The sequence below is a fragment of the Onychomys torridus genome, chromosome 1, assembly GCF_903995425.1.
Source record: "Onychomys torridus chromosome 1, mOncTor1.1, whole genome shotgun sequence".
Taxonomy (NCBI): Eukaryota; Metazoa; Chordata; class Mammalia; order Rodentia; family Cricetidae; genus Onychomys; species Onychomys torridus.
This window is the reverse complement of record NC_050443.1, coordinates 17,239,038-17,255,148: the sequence shown is the minus strand read 5'-3', so window position 1 is coordinate 17,255,148 and position 16,111 is coordinate 17,239,038. Positions and strand designations below refer to the sequence as shown.

At 52.1% G+C, this 16,111-nt stretch overlaps 1 protein-coding gene across 6 annotated transcripts; it reads right to left on the bottom strand.

The window, feature by feature from the left end:
* Positions 1–656: 656 nt before the first annotated feature.
* Positions 657–15,636, bottom strand: Cpt1c (carnitine palmitoyltransferase 1C). Of its 6 annotated transcripts, none has more exons than XM_036194785.1 (20): positions 15,412–15,636; positions 14,946–15,056; positions 14,601–14,756; positions 13,916–14,055; positions 11,252–11,423; positions 10,726–10,827; positions 10,507–10,644; positions 7,983–8,060; positions 7,704–7,814; positions 7,539–7,623; positions 5,954–6,149; positions 5,667–5,849; positions 4,793–4,898; positions 3,901–4,017; positions 3,227–3,391; positions 2,574–2,708; positions 1,853–2,005; positions 1,396–1,509; positions 1,189–1,281; positions 657–956 (listed from the first exon to the last, which is right to left on the bottom strand). In XM_036194785.1, exons 3-20 carry the CDS (start codon positions 14,739–14,741, stop codon positions 774–776), a joined length of 2,412 nt encoding a protein of 803 aa, XP_036050678.1. In that variant the 5' UTR covers positions 14,742–14,756; positions 14,946–15,056; positions 15,412–15,636; the 3' UTR covers positions 657–773. The 6 variants fall into 6 exon arrangements, with proteins under 6 accessions (XP_036050678.1, XP_036050712.1, XP_036050703.1 ...); XM_036194819.1 differs by having other exon boundaries at positions 7,539–7,584; XM_036194810.1 differs by having other exon boundaries at positions 7,704–7,811.
* Positions 15,637–16,111: the final 475 nt, after the last annotated feature.

Sequence of the window (16,111 nt, the reverse complement as noted above, 5' to 3'; positions counted from 1 at the left end):
GGTGACCCACCAATCCCCAGAGGCATCTGGTTAAGAGTAAAACCCTGTTACAGTTTTTGCTTTGTTTTGCTTTGTTTTGAGACAGGGTTTCTCTGTGTAGCTTTGGATATCCTGTGTAGACCAAGCTGGCCTAGAACTCAAGAGATCCCCCTGCCTCTGCTTCCAGGGCGCTGGAATTAAAGGTATGACACCCCTCCCCCCTTATGAAACTGGGCCTTGCTATGTAGCTTAGGTTAGCCTACCTCTGACTTGATTTTCAATAATGGGACACAGTGACGTGTCTGTTGTCCAAGCATCTGGGAGGCAGATACAGGGGGATCAAGAGTTCAAGATCACCCTCTGCTACACAGTAAGCTCCAGAGCAGCCTGCCCAGACTACATAATACACTGTCTCAAGCCTTTCTCCTCATAGAAAAAGAACTGCTGTTCAGACCTTCATTTGGAGATGGTCTAACAGGACTCTGGTGTTGGACAGTAGGAACTGGACTCTGGTTAGAGCTGATTGGGCAGGTCTGGCAAGGGAGTCTGGAGTGGAGCCTGCTCAGGAGGTGGTGTGGGCTATGGTCAGGGTGAGGACAATGGGAATCCAAGTTGGGATGGAAGGGGTGTTCCATCCTCCCCCATTCCACCCACACCCTGCACAAGAGCACAGTGAATGCCACACCCAACTCAGGTATCTTTATTACCAGGTGGGTGTGGGGATCCCCAGTACCCGTCTGTGCCAGCCTAGCTCTGAGAACAGCATGCTCCTTCCTGAGGGAGACCAGCTCCTCTCAAAAGTTGGTGGAAGTTGTGGGGACCTTGGGATCCACAGTTTTACTGGAGAGAAAGCCATGTCTATAGCCCGAGTTCTCCCCACGTCCCCTGAACTGGCACTTGAGATGCTGCCCGGCCTGGAACAGGGAGGCTACATCCAGCAGTGCATCCTCAATGTGCTGCCCCAGCCGGTGCGAGTCCTGTGGAAAAGCAGACAAGGGACTAGAGGGGCCTGGGGGTCTGAGCAGGAGGCTAAAATGTGGACCACAGAGTCTTGGGGAGAAGGCTGGGGCTTACACCCCTGTATCTGATGGAGGAGGCTGGAGCCCTGATGTTGAGGTCTGAGAGAGGGGACTAGACCAAGGACCCCAGGGTCTGAACGGCTCCATCCCAGATTTTGGGGGGTGAGGAAGGCACTCAAGTTCAGCTCACTGTTTTTGTGCTCGACTTCTGGCTGGAGATGTGGAAGGTGATCATGTTCTCTCCCATGAAGATGTAGGAGATGCCATAGCCATGGTCGTTCGCCTGGAGTGGGAAAGTGAAGCAAGTCTGTGGTCTAGCCCCTCCGCCACACCTACAGGGCAGGAATCCCCATCCCCCCTCCCTAGCTGCCCAGTGGCTGGGCCACAGTCCACTCACAGGCCCAAATCCACCTCCAGAAGAGACATAATCTGGATAATTGTGGACGTCAAACAGGTGCATCTGCTGTACAGGGATCTGGCTGGTGGACAGCGGCCACTGCTGTGACTGGACCTGAAGGTAAGTGGCGGTACATAAGCAGAAAAGACCTCCTCCTCTGCCAGTTCCTCCAGTCAGTGGCTGTCCTCCTCCGAGGCCCCCTTCCTCTGTACCCATGCCCCATCTCCCTGACCCCACCTTCCCTCCTCTTTGCCTCCTTTTCTACTGTGTTCCTCCTCCTCCTCCCTTCCTTTATGGTGCTAGGGACTGACCCCGGGACCTCTAGCTTGCTAGGCAGAGACTCCCACTGACCCCACTCCACCCTCTGGCAAAGCTGCCTCTACCCATTCTTCCACACATCACCCTCCCTGCTCTTAGCTCCTCCCTCCTCCTGCCATTCCCGCTTCTCCTTCCTGACCTGGGTCAGGAAGGGTGACTGCATATGGAGCAATCGAGAGGTGATGTAGAGTGCAAAGAGGTGGCGGTCGATCCCCTGCCCACTCATCGCTGCCTTCAGTAGAGCCTGGTGCTTGTCCACGGCCACACGGAACAGGGCAAGGCACTGTTGGTCCTAGGTCCCCCAGGGCAGTAGGAGGTCAAGGGAAGACAGGACGTGGGCTTACTTAAGTGACCTAGATCACACTGGGCCTCAAGCCAACTTCCAAGATGCCTACAAGGCAGGGATATCTACCCCGCTTTACAGAGAGGAAGTGGGCTCAGAGTGGAAGCCACTTACACAGGGTCACACAGCCACATGTAATGGCACCTTTAAGCTCTCTAGTGAGCCACAGTATCTCCCAGGTAAGGGCTTTGGGAACAGGTAGAGGGGAGTGGGGAGCTGTTTAGAGTAGAGGCTATAAGCGACGTGAAGCTTAGTGTAGATGGAGATCATGGTCACATGGCTTCACAGGGGCTAAAGTGAGGAGAGCAGGAGAATGGAAACAGAGTTCTCTGCAAAGTGTTCCCCAGAACTGTGTGTCTCCCCCACTAAAGACTGTCTGTCACTACTCCCTCATGCAGGGCTTTCTGAAGCCTCCGACCAGAGCAGAGTAGCCCCTCATTGTGACTGCCCCTCCCAGATCCTGGCCACAGTATCTGCAAACGTGGCCACAATAACCAAACCTCAGGAGGCCACTCACTGTCTTCTCCTTGTCCTCCATGGCTCTCACAAAGCGACAGGCCTCTCTAGTACAAGACCTCACCGTCTCTGTCCTGCCTTCCAGGAACAGTCGGCTCATGGCTGACTCGTAAGTCAGGCAGAACTGACCCCTGTCCTGGGGGAAAGGAGAAGGGCCTGTCAGTTGGCCTCAGGATGTCTTCACAGCTTTGATCCTGACCTCTAACCAACCTCCTCCTATGTATGTAGAAGAGTCAAGATGGCTGACCTACAACAAGATGGCTGACCCCAAATATGGCAGACCTACAACAAGATGGCAGATCCCAAATATGGCTGACCCACACAGGATGAATGATCCAGAATAAGACCTCTGGTTCACAATGAGATGATCAGCCTACAACAAATGACTGACCTACCAGACTTGGTAGTGCACACCTTGAATTCTAGCACTTGGAAGGTAGAGGCAGGTGGAATCTGTGAGTTTGAGGCCAGTGAGTGATACACTGTAAGACCCTATCCCCTGCCCCCTCAAAAGTTTGATCCAAAACACAATGAATGACACATAAGATGGATTAACAGATGACCCACAATGACAAAAACAAAAGACAGGAGAGGTAGCTGGAGAGGCGGGTGTTGAAAGCTCAGAGGGAGCAGGCACTGTGGGTATCAACTGACCCGGAAGTGGGCTAGCTGCAGGACCAGTTGGATGAAACTGTCTGAAGAGACATGACAACATTTGATGAAGCTCTTGCCGAAGTGGGAAAAGGGGAAGACATGGCAGTCGATGTTACCAGACAAGGTCTTGGCTCCCCTCAGGGCCAGAGAGATGGACGGATGGATCTGCCAGAGGAAGTGGGAGAAGGGACTGCTGTTAGACTCAGGATACAGGCGGAGCTGCATGGGTTTGGAAGGGAAGATGGAGATGTGGTCAGGTGGGGCGGGACAGTAAAGAAGGGAGGGTTAAGGCAGGGCAAGGGTGCCTGCCAGTGATGGAGTGGGTACAGCCGGGATGCAGGCAAGGCTGAGCTGCACTGGAGCTGGACTAGCTTTGAAGGGACAAGGCACGCTGCTGGGTTTGGAGCTGAAGTTCAGGTAGGGCGATGGCTGTTGGGACAGCCCCACTTGGGAGAGCAGGTGTGGAGACCAGAAGAAGCGGGAATGGGGCTGGGATTAAAATGGGATGGTGGGTGGGACACAGCTAAAGTGTTGGGGTGAGGCTAGGGTTGGGGATAGTGTGGGACTCAAGGCAGTGGGTGTGTTTGGTGTGATATGAAATTTGGGAGAGGAACGTGTGGATGAATTCAGGGTGAGGGCGAGGGGCGTAGAGGGGAGATCTCACCCAGCCTCACCTGTTCTGGAAGGTCCCACTGCAGGCGCTGGGGCTGTGGCAGAGCGGGGTCGGGTTGCCCCTTACAGTGGCCATCTGCTGCATATCCCAACTGGAAGCATTCTGTGGCCAGGGTAAACTGTGGATAAAACTGTCAGTTATCCCCCTCTGGCACAGAGAGAGAGCACGGCCCAGTGTGGGCAGAGTGAAGGCTTCTGGAACCCAATGGTGTGGGATGTTTGAAGTTTGCACTGATGAGCATCTGTCAGCCTTCTGGGTTCACGTTTCTACCTCTCTCTGCTGCCTTATAAAGACGGGGGATCAGCGGACCCATTTTCTGTTTCATTTTGAAACAGGGCCTGATGTAGCTGAGGCTGGCCTGGAATTTATTGTAGAGGATGATCCTAAACTTCTGGTCCTCCTGCCTCCACCTCAATCTGTGCTGGAATGGCAGGCACCACCACCACAGCTGGGGGTGGGGTCCAGGGTTTCAGGAGCAGCTGGCCAGCTGAGCCCAAGGCCAGCTTTACTTCATTTTGCAGCAGGGCCTCACCCTGTAGCCCAGCCTGGCCTCAGATGGAAAAGCCTCCTGCTTTCCAAGTATTTAGGTTACAGATGTGTGCTACATCTTGTGAGTGTGTATGTATGTGTGTGTGTGTCTGTCTTTGCACGTGCACAGGGAGGAGTGTGTGTTGCAGGCTCTAGGGTCACAGCTACTATGCCTTCTTCTTGTGTGACCCTGGAAATTCACTTCCTTCCTCAGAGTCCCAGTGACCCAGTTATCCCAGGCAGGTCAGCATGGCAGACCCACTTCTTTGCTGGGTGTTCCTCTGCCTGTCTCTGAGCCTGTCTGTCTCTTTTCTAAGGTCTTCAGGGTTAGTCTTTGGACAGGGTGCCCAGCCTGAGGAACGCACCTCCCACATATGTCCTGAGACAGGGCAGTCAGCCCAGGAGTGTTCCACGCTGAGACCCAGCTTCCCATTGGAGAAGACGATGAGGGTGAAGGATTTGTCAAACCAGCTGCAGAAGAAGTTTGGATGGGTCACCAAGAGCCAGGGCAGGGAGGAGAATGTGCACCTACGGGATTTCTGGTGTGTAGGGGTCCACTCCAGGGTGAGGATGGGGCAGGGGAATCAGCAGGGTCAGGGGCCTCTGATTCCAGACAGTCTCCACCTGGATATAAAATTTAGGGAATTGCTTTTTTTTTGTTTTGTTTTGTTTTTCCAGGAAGTCAGCTCTATTTGAAGCATTGGAGGTGCTAGTAACAGACCCACAATCTTGGGTCTATTTTTATGGTTAAATGTTCCTCTGTCATAGGAGCACTCCATTAACTGACCACAGCTCAATGAAGAAGTTGATCTTGACTAGCAAAAACCCAGAAGTCCAACGGCAGGGTATCAGTTAACTAAACCATCCTCAGGCTTTGGTATACAATCCAGCTGGTGGAAGGAGTGAGGTACATCTATGTTTACTGATGCAAAATGAGCCACCGAGACAGAGGCTGGGGTCTCAATCTGGGCGTGGTGCTGTGCTGCACGCCTTTAATCCCAGCACTCAGGAGGCAGAGGCAGGGGGATCTCCATGAGTTCAAGGACAGCCTGGGCTACAGAGCTAGTTCCAGGACAGCTATACAAAGAAACCCTGTCTCAAAAAACCAAAACCAAACCAGGTCTCCTTGTTCTACAAAACTGAGTTTGGGGTTGCTGAGGGGTAGAGTCTAGCTGTCTCCTGTGGAGGGGCCCTAGGTCTCCACGGAGTGTGGGGTGGTTCGTAGAGGGGCAGACTTACCGGTCATGGCCTCGGCCAGCCAGCAGAGCATGGGCATAAGCATCCAGGGAAGCAGCAGGGTCCTCCCTGGTCAGTCCCGCGGGCTCAGAATCCAGGGACACAAAGAAGGCAGCCCCTTCCACAGCCTCCAGGGCAGTGGCAGCATGGTTCTTCACTGACTCCCGAACCTGGGCCCACATACTCCTGTCCAAGTGGGATGGGCCTGAGCCCAACTGGCCCTTGCCCCTGCCCAGCCTGCTCCCTGGAGCCCAGTGCATCCCTTGTAAACTCAGGCCAGCAGCCCTTACCTGGGAGCAGCAGTCAGAGCTGCTAGATGTTCCTCAAGGGGACAGGCTGGGGAGGGGTCATCCAGGATCTCCTGGAACTGCTGCTCTAGGGCCCGTGGGGACAGCAGGCCATTGGAAGAGTGGGTCCCTACACGGAAGAATCGGCCCCGGTGGAAGACAGCCACGTGCCGGCTGTCCTGGAGGTGATGGAGGCAGTCTAGAGGAGTATGGGCAGAACGTGAAGGTGGGCAGAAGCTACGTCCTAAGAACCACCCCACTTACTAACCATGCTCTCTGCTCCTTGGGCTATGCTTTTGCTTGTTATTTTTGACAGTTGTATAGTATTCCAGAGCCTGAGCATAACCCAGGTTGGTTTCAAATTTGATATGTAGCAGAGGATAACTTCTAACTCTTGATCCTCCTGCCTCTACCTTCCTAGTGCTGGGGTGACAGGTGTACCTCATTTATTTGGTGTTTGGAATGGAACCAAGGGCATGCTAGGCAAGAAGTCTGCTAAGGGGCTGGAGAGATGGCTCGGGTTAAAAATACCTTCTGTGTTTCCAGAGGACCCAGACAGCTGCTCACAACCATCTGTAACTCCAGTCCCATATCTGATGCCTTCTTCTGGTCTCAACAGGCACTGGACACACATGGTACACATACGTACATGCATGCACAGCACTCATACACGTAAAATAACATATACTTAAAGAAAAGAGGTCCAGGGCTGGAGAGATGGCTCAGAGGTTAAGAGCACTTGTTCTTGTAGAGGACCTGGGTTCAGTTCCTGGCACCCAGCTCACAGCCATCTGTAACTCCAGTTCCCAGGGATCTGACACCCTCAGACTTCTAGAGGCACTAGGCATGCAGGCAAAACACTCCGACCCATAAAAGAAAATGAATAAAGAAACTGAAATTTAAGAAAAAGAAAGAAAGAAAAACCAAAGCGGTCCAGCTAGAGCCACCTCAGGAGGCAGAGGCCAGCAGATCTGCGTTCGAGGCCAGCCTGGTCTACAGAGTGAGTTCCAGGACAGCCAGGGCTACCCAGAGAAACCCTGTCTTGAAAAACCAAATTAAAAAAAAAAAAAAAGGTCATGAGTTTGAGAGGGCACATATGGAGGACATGGGGGGGGGTTGGAAGGAGGAGAGCGAAGAAGCAATGATGTAAGTTTCCCCCCGAGACAGGGTTTCTCTGTAGCTTTGGAGCCTGTCCTGGAGCTCACTCTGTAGCCCAGGCTGGCCTCGAACTAACAGAGATCCACCTGCCTCTGCCTCCCGAGTGCTGGGATTAAAGGCGTGCGCCACTGCCGCCTGGCTAATTCTTTCATTTTTAAAAACTGAAAAAAAAAAAAAATTAAAAACTCTACTGAGAGATTTTCTGGCTTGTACCACATGAAGCTATTTTTAAACTGATGCCACCCCAGGTCAGTACTATTCAGTTTCACAGTTGAAGAAATGAAAGTTCAGAGAGGACATGATTTGCTTGAGATCACACCAGAAGGCATTACAACCAGGACAGAGACCCTCACAGGCTGGCTAAAGTCTCATTATTAGCTGAGGCCACTGTCGCAGGAAGGGATGAGGACTGGTTGGGGATTCTCCTCACCTTTTTCCACCCCTGGAACCCGTGTAGTGTTGAATATCCTCTCGAACTGGGCAGAACACAAGGGTCGCATCCCCATCAGCAATGTCTGCAGGAGGCCAAGGGCTCCTGAGCTGGGCCCTGTGTGGTTCCCTGCACCTCCGTCCCCAATCCAAGGACCCCCCTTACCGGTGGGATCTCCTGCTGGTTCAGAAGGTGACGATACAGGAGGAGAGCGTGGACAGCATTGCCTGCGCGGGCGGCCTGCAGCGGTGTGGGTGTGACATACAGGAAATCCTGCTTGGTGGCAAAGGGAAAGGACACAAATTGAGACCATGTTTGTCACAGATAGGGGCCCTGACCTCCAAATCAGGTGGGGTGGTGGGCTCCAGACAGCATTCTGAACTTCTATCATATTGTGGGTCATTAGGCCCCCAGGCCCCGCCCCCGCTGTGCCTCCCTCCTCACCATCATGTAGTAGGTACTGTTAACCATCAGTGAGCCTCGGGAGCGTAGGTATACAAATTCTTCCCACCAGTCACTCACCTGGGGGAGAAATGGAGACGTTCAGCTGGGGTGACTGAGACCTTGTGGGGGAGGGGTGGTGTCACTAGGGAGCCCACAGACTTCCCTGTGTTACCCGAGCAGAAAGGATCTCAGTGGAGAAATTGGTTATGATTGGCAACTAGCAATAAACTATATGTCCATAGATGAAGGATTAGTTAATCACAGAGTACTGTGTAACCACTGAACAGCACAAGGGAACTGGGGTGTAACTTGGTTGGCAAGTGCTTGACCTGTAAGCATCAGAACCTGAGTTAGAGCCTCACTTGGGGCTCACATAAGCCAGGTGCAGTGGTTCACACTTGTAATCTCAGTGCTGGGGAAGAAGAGACATTGCTGGGTTTGCTAGCCAGACAGCCTAGCCCCAATCAGCAGGCTCCACATCTCAGAGACAGATGATGGAGTTGGGGAGCTGGCTCCGCACTTAAGAGCACTGGCTGCTCTTGTAGAGGACCTGGGTTTGGTTCCTAGCACCCACCTGGTAGCTCGCAGCTGCATAGAACTCCAGCTTCAGGGGATCTGCCACCCTTCTGAAGGTACTGCATGTGTGTAACACACCCACAGATACAAACATGCACACACTCATACACATAAAACCAAAAAAAATTAGCTAGGCATGGTAACACTCAAACATATAAATAAATAAATCTAAACGTTTTAAGAAGTAATATTTATATGTTTGAGTGTTTTGTCTGCATATATGTCTGTGTACTACATGATGCAGCCCCTTCAGAGGTCTGAAAAGGGTACCAGATCCTCTGGAACTGGAATTACAGAGACTTCTGAGTCATCATATAAGTGCTGGGACCCGAACCCAGGTCCTCTGTAAGAGCAACAAATGCTCTTAATGGTTGAGCCATCTCTCCAGCACCATATATATATATATTTTTTTTAATTTAAAAGTTATTTATTCATTAAGTATAGTGTTCTGCCTGCATGTATGCTTGCATGCCAGAAGAGGGCACCAGATCTCATTCTACATGGCTGTAAGCCCTAGATTCTGCTCTTTAAAAGTATATATAGGGGTTGGGGATTTAGCTCAGTGGTAGAGCGTTTGCCAAGGTCCTGGGTTCGATCCTCAGCTCCAATATATATATATATAAAATGGGCTGGAGAGATGGCTCAGTGATTAAGAGCACTGACTGCTCTTCCAAAAGTCCTGAGTTCAATTCCCAGCAACCACATGGTGTCTCACAACCATCTGTAATGAGATCTGGCGCCCTCTTCTGGCCTGCAGGCAGACATGCAGACAGAGCACTGTATACCTAATAAATAAATAAATCTTAAAGAAAAAAAAAAGCAGAATCTAGCCTCAGAACATGAATACAAAAGAAAAAGGCAGTAAGTAAACACTAAGGTCTGGCTTTCTGCAAGCCCTGCACATTGAGGGCTTTGGATGATCCTCACGCCCAATGTGGCTCTGTTCCCAGACACTCTTGGCTTCAAACTCACAGATCTCCCTCCTGCCTGTCTCCCTAGTGTTGAGATTAAAAGCATGTGCCGCCAGGACCAGTCAAACCCAACGCTTTGATTAACTAAAGTATCTGTAACTACCCCCTTTTGCTTCCTCTCCAACCTTCAATCTCCAGGCCTTCAGACACACCCTGTCTTCCTAGTGCAAATCTTCCCAGGGCTCCCTAGGACATTCCTGAGAAAACTTATCATTCTAGGCTTCCCATCTTTGCATCCTCAATTTCCAGCCAAGCCGCTTTCCACAGTGGCTGATGTCTGCCTGTTCCATTCCCCTTAAGTCCTGCTACCACAGGGACAGGTTCAGTTCCCTGTCAGGCTCTCTGCCCACCTCTGACAGATTTATAGCCTTTCTCCTTCCGCCATCACCTCACGTGCGCTTTTCCTGTTGCCTGGCTCCAGTTTCCTACAGAAGGCAAGGCTGGGCATTCCTTATTCGTGTGACTCATTCTGTACCTCAGTTTCCCAAGGAGCTTAACTCAAAGTGCAGCCAAGGACCTGGCTCCCAAACTAGCTGACCGTCCGGGAGCTGGAAATGCTGCACAGGTTAATGTTGGCATTCTGGTCCTAACACCAGTGGTGGGGCTCAGACTCAGATAGAGGCTCTTGAAGTAATTCCAATATTCGGGACATGTGGTCCATGTCTTTAATCTCAGCACTCTGGAGGCAGAGGCAGAGGCAGGAGGATCTCTGAGATCGAGGCCAGCCTGGTCTACAGAGCAAGTTCCAGGGCAGCCTGGGCTACACAGAGAAACCCTGTCTCCTGGGGGTGGGGTGGGGTGAGTGAAGAGGCGGGGCTTAGGGGCTGCCATAGGGGCGGGGCTACTGAGCAAGGGTTGGGACTTACTGAAGCAAATCCAGGGCTGGGGCAGGCCAATCATGTGGATAGGCCAATCGTGGCAGGGCGTGGCTAGGGCAGGCCAGTCACCAGAGGACTGGGCTGGGCCCCCAAACTCACATAGTTGGAAGCACACCAGGACTTGAGGCGCAGGTAGAGCTGCAGTCGTGGTGCCTGCAGCCTCAGGAAGTCGCTCGCCAGAGCCGCAGCACGGTCGAAAGCGTCGTCTCCAAGCACCGGGCGCACCGACTCCAGGTACTGCGTGCAGACGCGGAGGAGTGTCAGCCCCCCGACCCCCGCCAGCCTGCCCGGGACCGCCCCACCCCGGAACACGCCCACCTTGCGCACGGACTCCTGCGCGGTGGGCACTGGCTGCCGTGGCAGCGCTCGCTGGAAGCTGAACAGCCTTGGGTGCCTCCCCGAGAAGATTCGGACCAGTGCCTGCGGGACAGAGGAAGGACCGAGTTGGGGGAGGGAGAAGGGAGGACGAAGAAGATGTGGGGCAGAGACAACGAAGTTGATGGAGAGAGGGAGAATCGAGATGATGGAGAAGGAGGATAAGATTGTGAATGGGGGAGGGGAAGGCAGGATAGAGAGAATGAAGGGAGAGAGGTAGAGACAGTGAAGAACGGGTTGAGCGGACAGAGGTGATGGAGAGAGGGGGCGATAATGAGGAGGGTAAAGGATGGCATGAGAAGGAGAGGACTGGGAAACAAAGACCCAGAGGGAGACTCAGAGACCCAAAGACAAAGATGGACAGAGGCCCAGGGGTGGGGGTGGGAGAGAGAGACAGGACTTGTGGCGGCAGAGACCCAGACAGAGGGACAGCAGCGTGTGTTCTGGGAGTCTGGGTCCTCTTACATACCAGCCAGGTCTTCGTGGATGACGACATGGTGCCGTGAGGTTCCAGAAGCCAGGCATGGTGGGACAGGAGCAGCCTCAGAGCCACATGAAGTGTAAAGATCAGGGCTCCCCACAAACAGGAGGCAAACAGTGCTGCTGCCAGGAGCCCCTGGAGCTGATAGTGCTGTCCGCCCCTGGGAGAGAGAAATAAAGGGTGCCCCTGGAGCTGTGCAGTGGACTGCAGGCGCAGGATGGGGGTTGGGTACAGTCCCATTTGACCGACATGTTTACTTCATAAAGTGGATGTGTCTCTCTGCTGCCCATGACCACCCTTATGAAGGCACCAAGCTTCTAAAAATCACTTTTCTGGGATCAGGGATACACCATGGTAGAGGGCTTGCCTAGCATGCCAATGTCCTGGGTTCAATGCATAAGCTGGGTGTGGTGGCACAACCTTAAAATCCCAGCACTGAAGAAGCAGGAGGATGAGTCACAGTCCACCCTGGCTACGAAGTGAAAGCCAGAACAGCCTAGTCTACATGAGACCCTGCCACAAAGAAGTGACTACATAAATAAAGTCACTTCACAGAAATTCATAGCCAGGTGTGGGAATATTGTAATCTAGCACTTAGGAGGCTGAGGCAGAAGGATTTCTGGGAGTTTCAGGCCAGATTAAGCTATATAGAATAATTGACACCCCATTTTATTTTATTTTTTGGTTTTGTTTTGTTTTTCAAGACAGGGTTTCTCTGTGTAACAGTCCTGGAACTCACTTTGTAGACCAGGCTGGCCCTGAACTCACAGAAATCCCTGGGATTAAAGGAATGCCCAGCCCAGGTGCCACACGCCTTTAATCCCAGCACTCAGGAGGCAGAGGCAGGTGGATCTCTGTGAGTTCAAGGCTATCCTGGTCTACAGAGTGAATTCCAGGACAGCCAGAGCTACACAGGAAATGTCTTGAAATACAAAACAAAGATGAATATGGGCAGGTCACTGTACCCTCCATAGGATTCCCTTCATGGCTGGAATACTAGGGATGGACCCTCTCGAGATGAATCATGAGCCAGGCACGGTGGCACACACCTGTAATCCCAGCACTCGGGAGGCAGAGGCAAGTGGATCTCTGAGTTCGAGGCCAGCCTGGTCTACAAAACAAAACAAAACAAAACAAAAAGATGAATCATGAATATGCCCTTTCTAGTAGTTTCTATGTCTAATATGGGCTATGCCTTGTCTAGAAAGTCTGCATGTTTTCCCAAGGAAGACTGACCCTCTCTAAGAATCCAGCACACTTACTCCTATTTGGTTTCCAGGTCTTTCCTAAAGAAGTTGATAATGTTTGTTTTGAGATGGGATCTTGGTTTGTATTCCAAGACTCAATTCACGAATTCCTGCCTGGGCCTCCCAAATGTTGTAATTATAGACATGTACTTGGCTAATGACATTTCTTTTCTTTTCTTTTTTGTTTTGTTTAGTTGTTTTTTGAGACTGAATCTTCCTATGTAGCCCTGGCTTTCCTGGAACTCTCTATGTAGACCAGGCTGTCCTTGAACTCACAGATATCTGCTTGCCTCTGCCTCCCAAGTGTTGGAATTAAAGGCGTGAGCCACCTTGCCTGGCCCCTATAACGTTTCAGGACTGACTCTGATGGGTGACAGTAACCCTGAAGTGGTGGCCCTCAGGTCTTGGGAGGCGGAGGCAGGCAGATCTTTGTGAGTTGGAGGCCAGCCTGATCTACATATCAAGTTGTAGGTCAGCCAGGACTACACAGAGAAACCCTGTCTCAAAAACAACAAACACAACAAACAAACAGCCGGCTAAGGAGACGGCTTGGTGGTTAAGAGCACTTGCCGAAGACACAGGTTAAGGTCCCAGCTCACAACCATTTGACTCATTCGGAGGATCCAATACCTTCTGGCCTCCTCTGGCACTGCATACATGTGGTACACACACACATGCAGTCTAACACACATACAAATAAGCTGTTTATGAGTCTCAGCACAGCTGGGACATGCCTTTAATCCCAGCACTCGGGAGGCAGAGGCAGGAGGATCTGTTGAGTTCAAGGCCAGCCTGGTCTACAGAGAGAGATCCAGGACAGCCTCAACATAGAGAGAGGTCTCTGCATAGAGAAACCCTGTCTCAAAAGTTAAAGATAAAGATATGAAATGAAAGAGAAGCCTTTCTTTCTTTCTTTCTTTCTTTTTTTCTTTCTTTCTTTCTTTCTTTCTTTTCTTCTTCGAGACAGGGTTTCTCTGTGAAGCTTTGTGCCTGTCCTGGATCTCTCTCTGTAGACCAGGCTGTCCTTGAACTCACAAAGATCCGCCTGCCTCTGCCTCCTGAGTGCTGGGATTAAAGGTGTCCATCACCGCCGCCATCACCACCTGGCAAGCCTTTGTTTTTTTGGCTGTACCTCAGTTAACAGACATCAAGTAAGCTCCAGAAATTACATTTCTTTTTTTGTTTATTTGTTTGGTTTTTTGTTTTCTAAGAAGTTTCTCTGTGTAACAACCCAGGCTGGCTTAGTCACAGAAATCCACCTGCCTCTGCTTCCCTGAGTGCTAAGATTAAAGGTGTGCGCACCAGTCCTGGCTCCCAGAAACTATATTTCTTTGACAGGCAAAGCACATAGAGTTTCTCGATGGGGGGTTAGGGTGGTGACTGGGGTGAAGAGGAAGGTCCTCACCAGTCTGGAAGCAACTCTTTTATCTTATCCATTAGTCCTAGGGAAGGATCCAGCTGGAGGAACCACGCAAGCTGGATTGCACTGAAGAGGAAGAGCCAGCTGAGGGGGCTTGCAGGGACCACACCAGTAAGGAAGTCATTCTGTGGTGAGCAAAGGACACCATCAGTCCCATGGTCCCTCTGAGGACATGCTCTGTATCACTCTCAGTGGCTTCTAGGGACCTGCATGTGGGCAGAGCTCAGGATCCCCTTTATTAAATGTGTCAGTAAGGAGCTGGGGGTGTGGCTCAGTGGGAGAGCCTCTTCCTCGAGTCCATCATGAGGCGCTGGGGCGCTGGTGATAGAGGACTTCTTTGGAATCCACCAGTGAGGGACTGAGGGCATCATTCAAGCTGGCCTAGATTGTTCAATACCCTGGGTTCGGACCCTCAGCACCAGTCAATCATACCAAAATAAGGAGACTTGAGTTCTAGAAGTTGCAGGGGAGAGGGGAGCAGGGGTGAGTGAAGCGAGTCAAGAGCTGAGCAGGGAAGGCCAGAGGATGGGACAGAGCATCCCAGATGAAGGAACAAACAGCTAATAGTGGCCTGGGACTGGACAACCAGATTTTCATAAGTGGGCTTCAGGCAACCAGGAAGCAGGTACCTGGGTCACCAGAACAAAAACCAGTCAGTAGCCCTCCTCACCCAGACACGCCAGAGATGCCTTTTCCAGGAGCGCAGGCCAGAGAGGTAAATCTCCTGCCACACAGGGTTGCTGAGCTCTACTTCTGCCCCATCGGAGCTGAGTGAAGACAGCAAGCTGGAGGCCTGGTGTGCCTCAGCCATGTTCCCTGGGATTCCCTAGGAGGAAGATGGAGAGTCATTCTCCAGGACCTCCGCACCTCCTCCTGCAGACTTTGGGAGTCGGGGGTCCTGGCCCCTGGAAGTCTAGACTCCAGCTCTCCCTCATCCCCAGCGGTTCAGACCCTGCCCCCACCTCTCAGGCTCCATCCCTTCCTCCCCACAGCAGTACCACAAGACTCAGCTCACTCTGCCCTAAGCGCCTGAGGGGTGTTGCTGTTCACAGCTGGAGAGTTGGATGGCTTGGAGGCAGGACTTCATTCCATTGGGGGTCTCTGTGAATGGAGAGCAGCTGCCTTGCTGAGAATTCAGTGTATTTGGGATGGGGGAGGGAAACAGATCCAGGATTAGTTGTGGGGCTTTAAATAAAACATACTAGGTTTTAGTTCTTTTAAAAATGCACTAGTCGTTAGACCCATAGAGAAACGAACATCTGTCGACGGTGGCACTATTCATTCCCCATTGCAAGGGAGAGGCATGAGGGGTCCCTTCCACTATGGGGTCTGGAGAAGGATGAAAGAGGAAGCACCCTACTGCGCATGCTCCGCAGCGAGGGCTGGTGGTGATGAGTGAGCCCAGGACAAGTGATGGAAAGCCCCATTCACCTACCCCAATGCAAGGCCCATAGCCCTTCCTGTGCCCGCCGGGTACTTACGCTGTTCAGGGGCCTGCAGCTGTGGTTCCTGGAGTCAATCCCAGGGACACCTTCTTCTCCCCAGGCTCCCTTGTATATATATATATATATCCAGGCCCCGTGTAGTGAGTCCACAATCTGATTAACCGTCCTCGGCTGTCACTCGTCACCTGAAAGCCCAGATCCACCTCGCGTGCGCCTAACTGGGGTTCAGGTTCTGGGTTTTATCCCGCCCACTCTGATTCCTCCGCGCTGTCCCCGCCCCTTTCCAATCCCTCCGCGTTCTCTTCCCGCCCCCTTGGAGTCCTAGCGTCCAATCCCCTCACCCCAAACCCGGTGTCTCGGTTTTTTCAGTCTGCCAAAGGTCCAGACCAGCCTTGACTCAGTTGGAGCTCACATCCCTTTTCTATGTACAGCGAGCGGCCGCATATACCCTGCAGCCCTCTTAGGAGATGCTAGTGGCCAGGATGACCCGCTAGAACCATCCACGGCAGGTATATGGACTGACAGGCACATGAAAGAGGTGCCACTAAGGACTAGATTCAAGCTAGACAATTAGAGGGAATGGCAGGCACAAGGTGACAATAAGTTACCCACATTAGTCTGGCTTTATTCTACTCAGGACGTTCATACTCTGTCCATGTTGGACCCGGTAGTCTCTTGGGTCTACCCCAGGACAGAGACAGGCCCACTGTCTCTTTGCTGCAGGTGGTGGGGAGCT

Excerpts from the sequence above, each read along its gene's own strand:
- Cpt1c (XM_036194785.1), bottom strand. The coding sequence starts at position 14,741 with ATGGCTGAGGCACACCAGGCCTCCAGCTTGCTGTCTTCACTCAGCTCC. Across the intron at positions 10,645-10,725 it reads CGCAGGAGTCCGTGCGCAAG|TACCTGGAGTCGGTGCGCCC; the intron begins GTGGGCGTGTTC and ends GTCTGCACGCAG. Across the intron at positions 2,006-2,573 it reads TGGAGGACAAGGAGAAGACA|GACCAACAGTGCCTTGCCCT; the intron begins GTGAGTGGCCTC and ends TGGGGGACCTAG.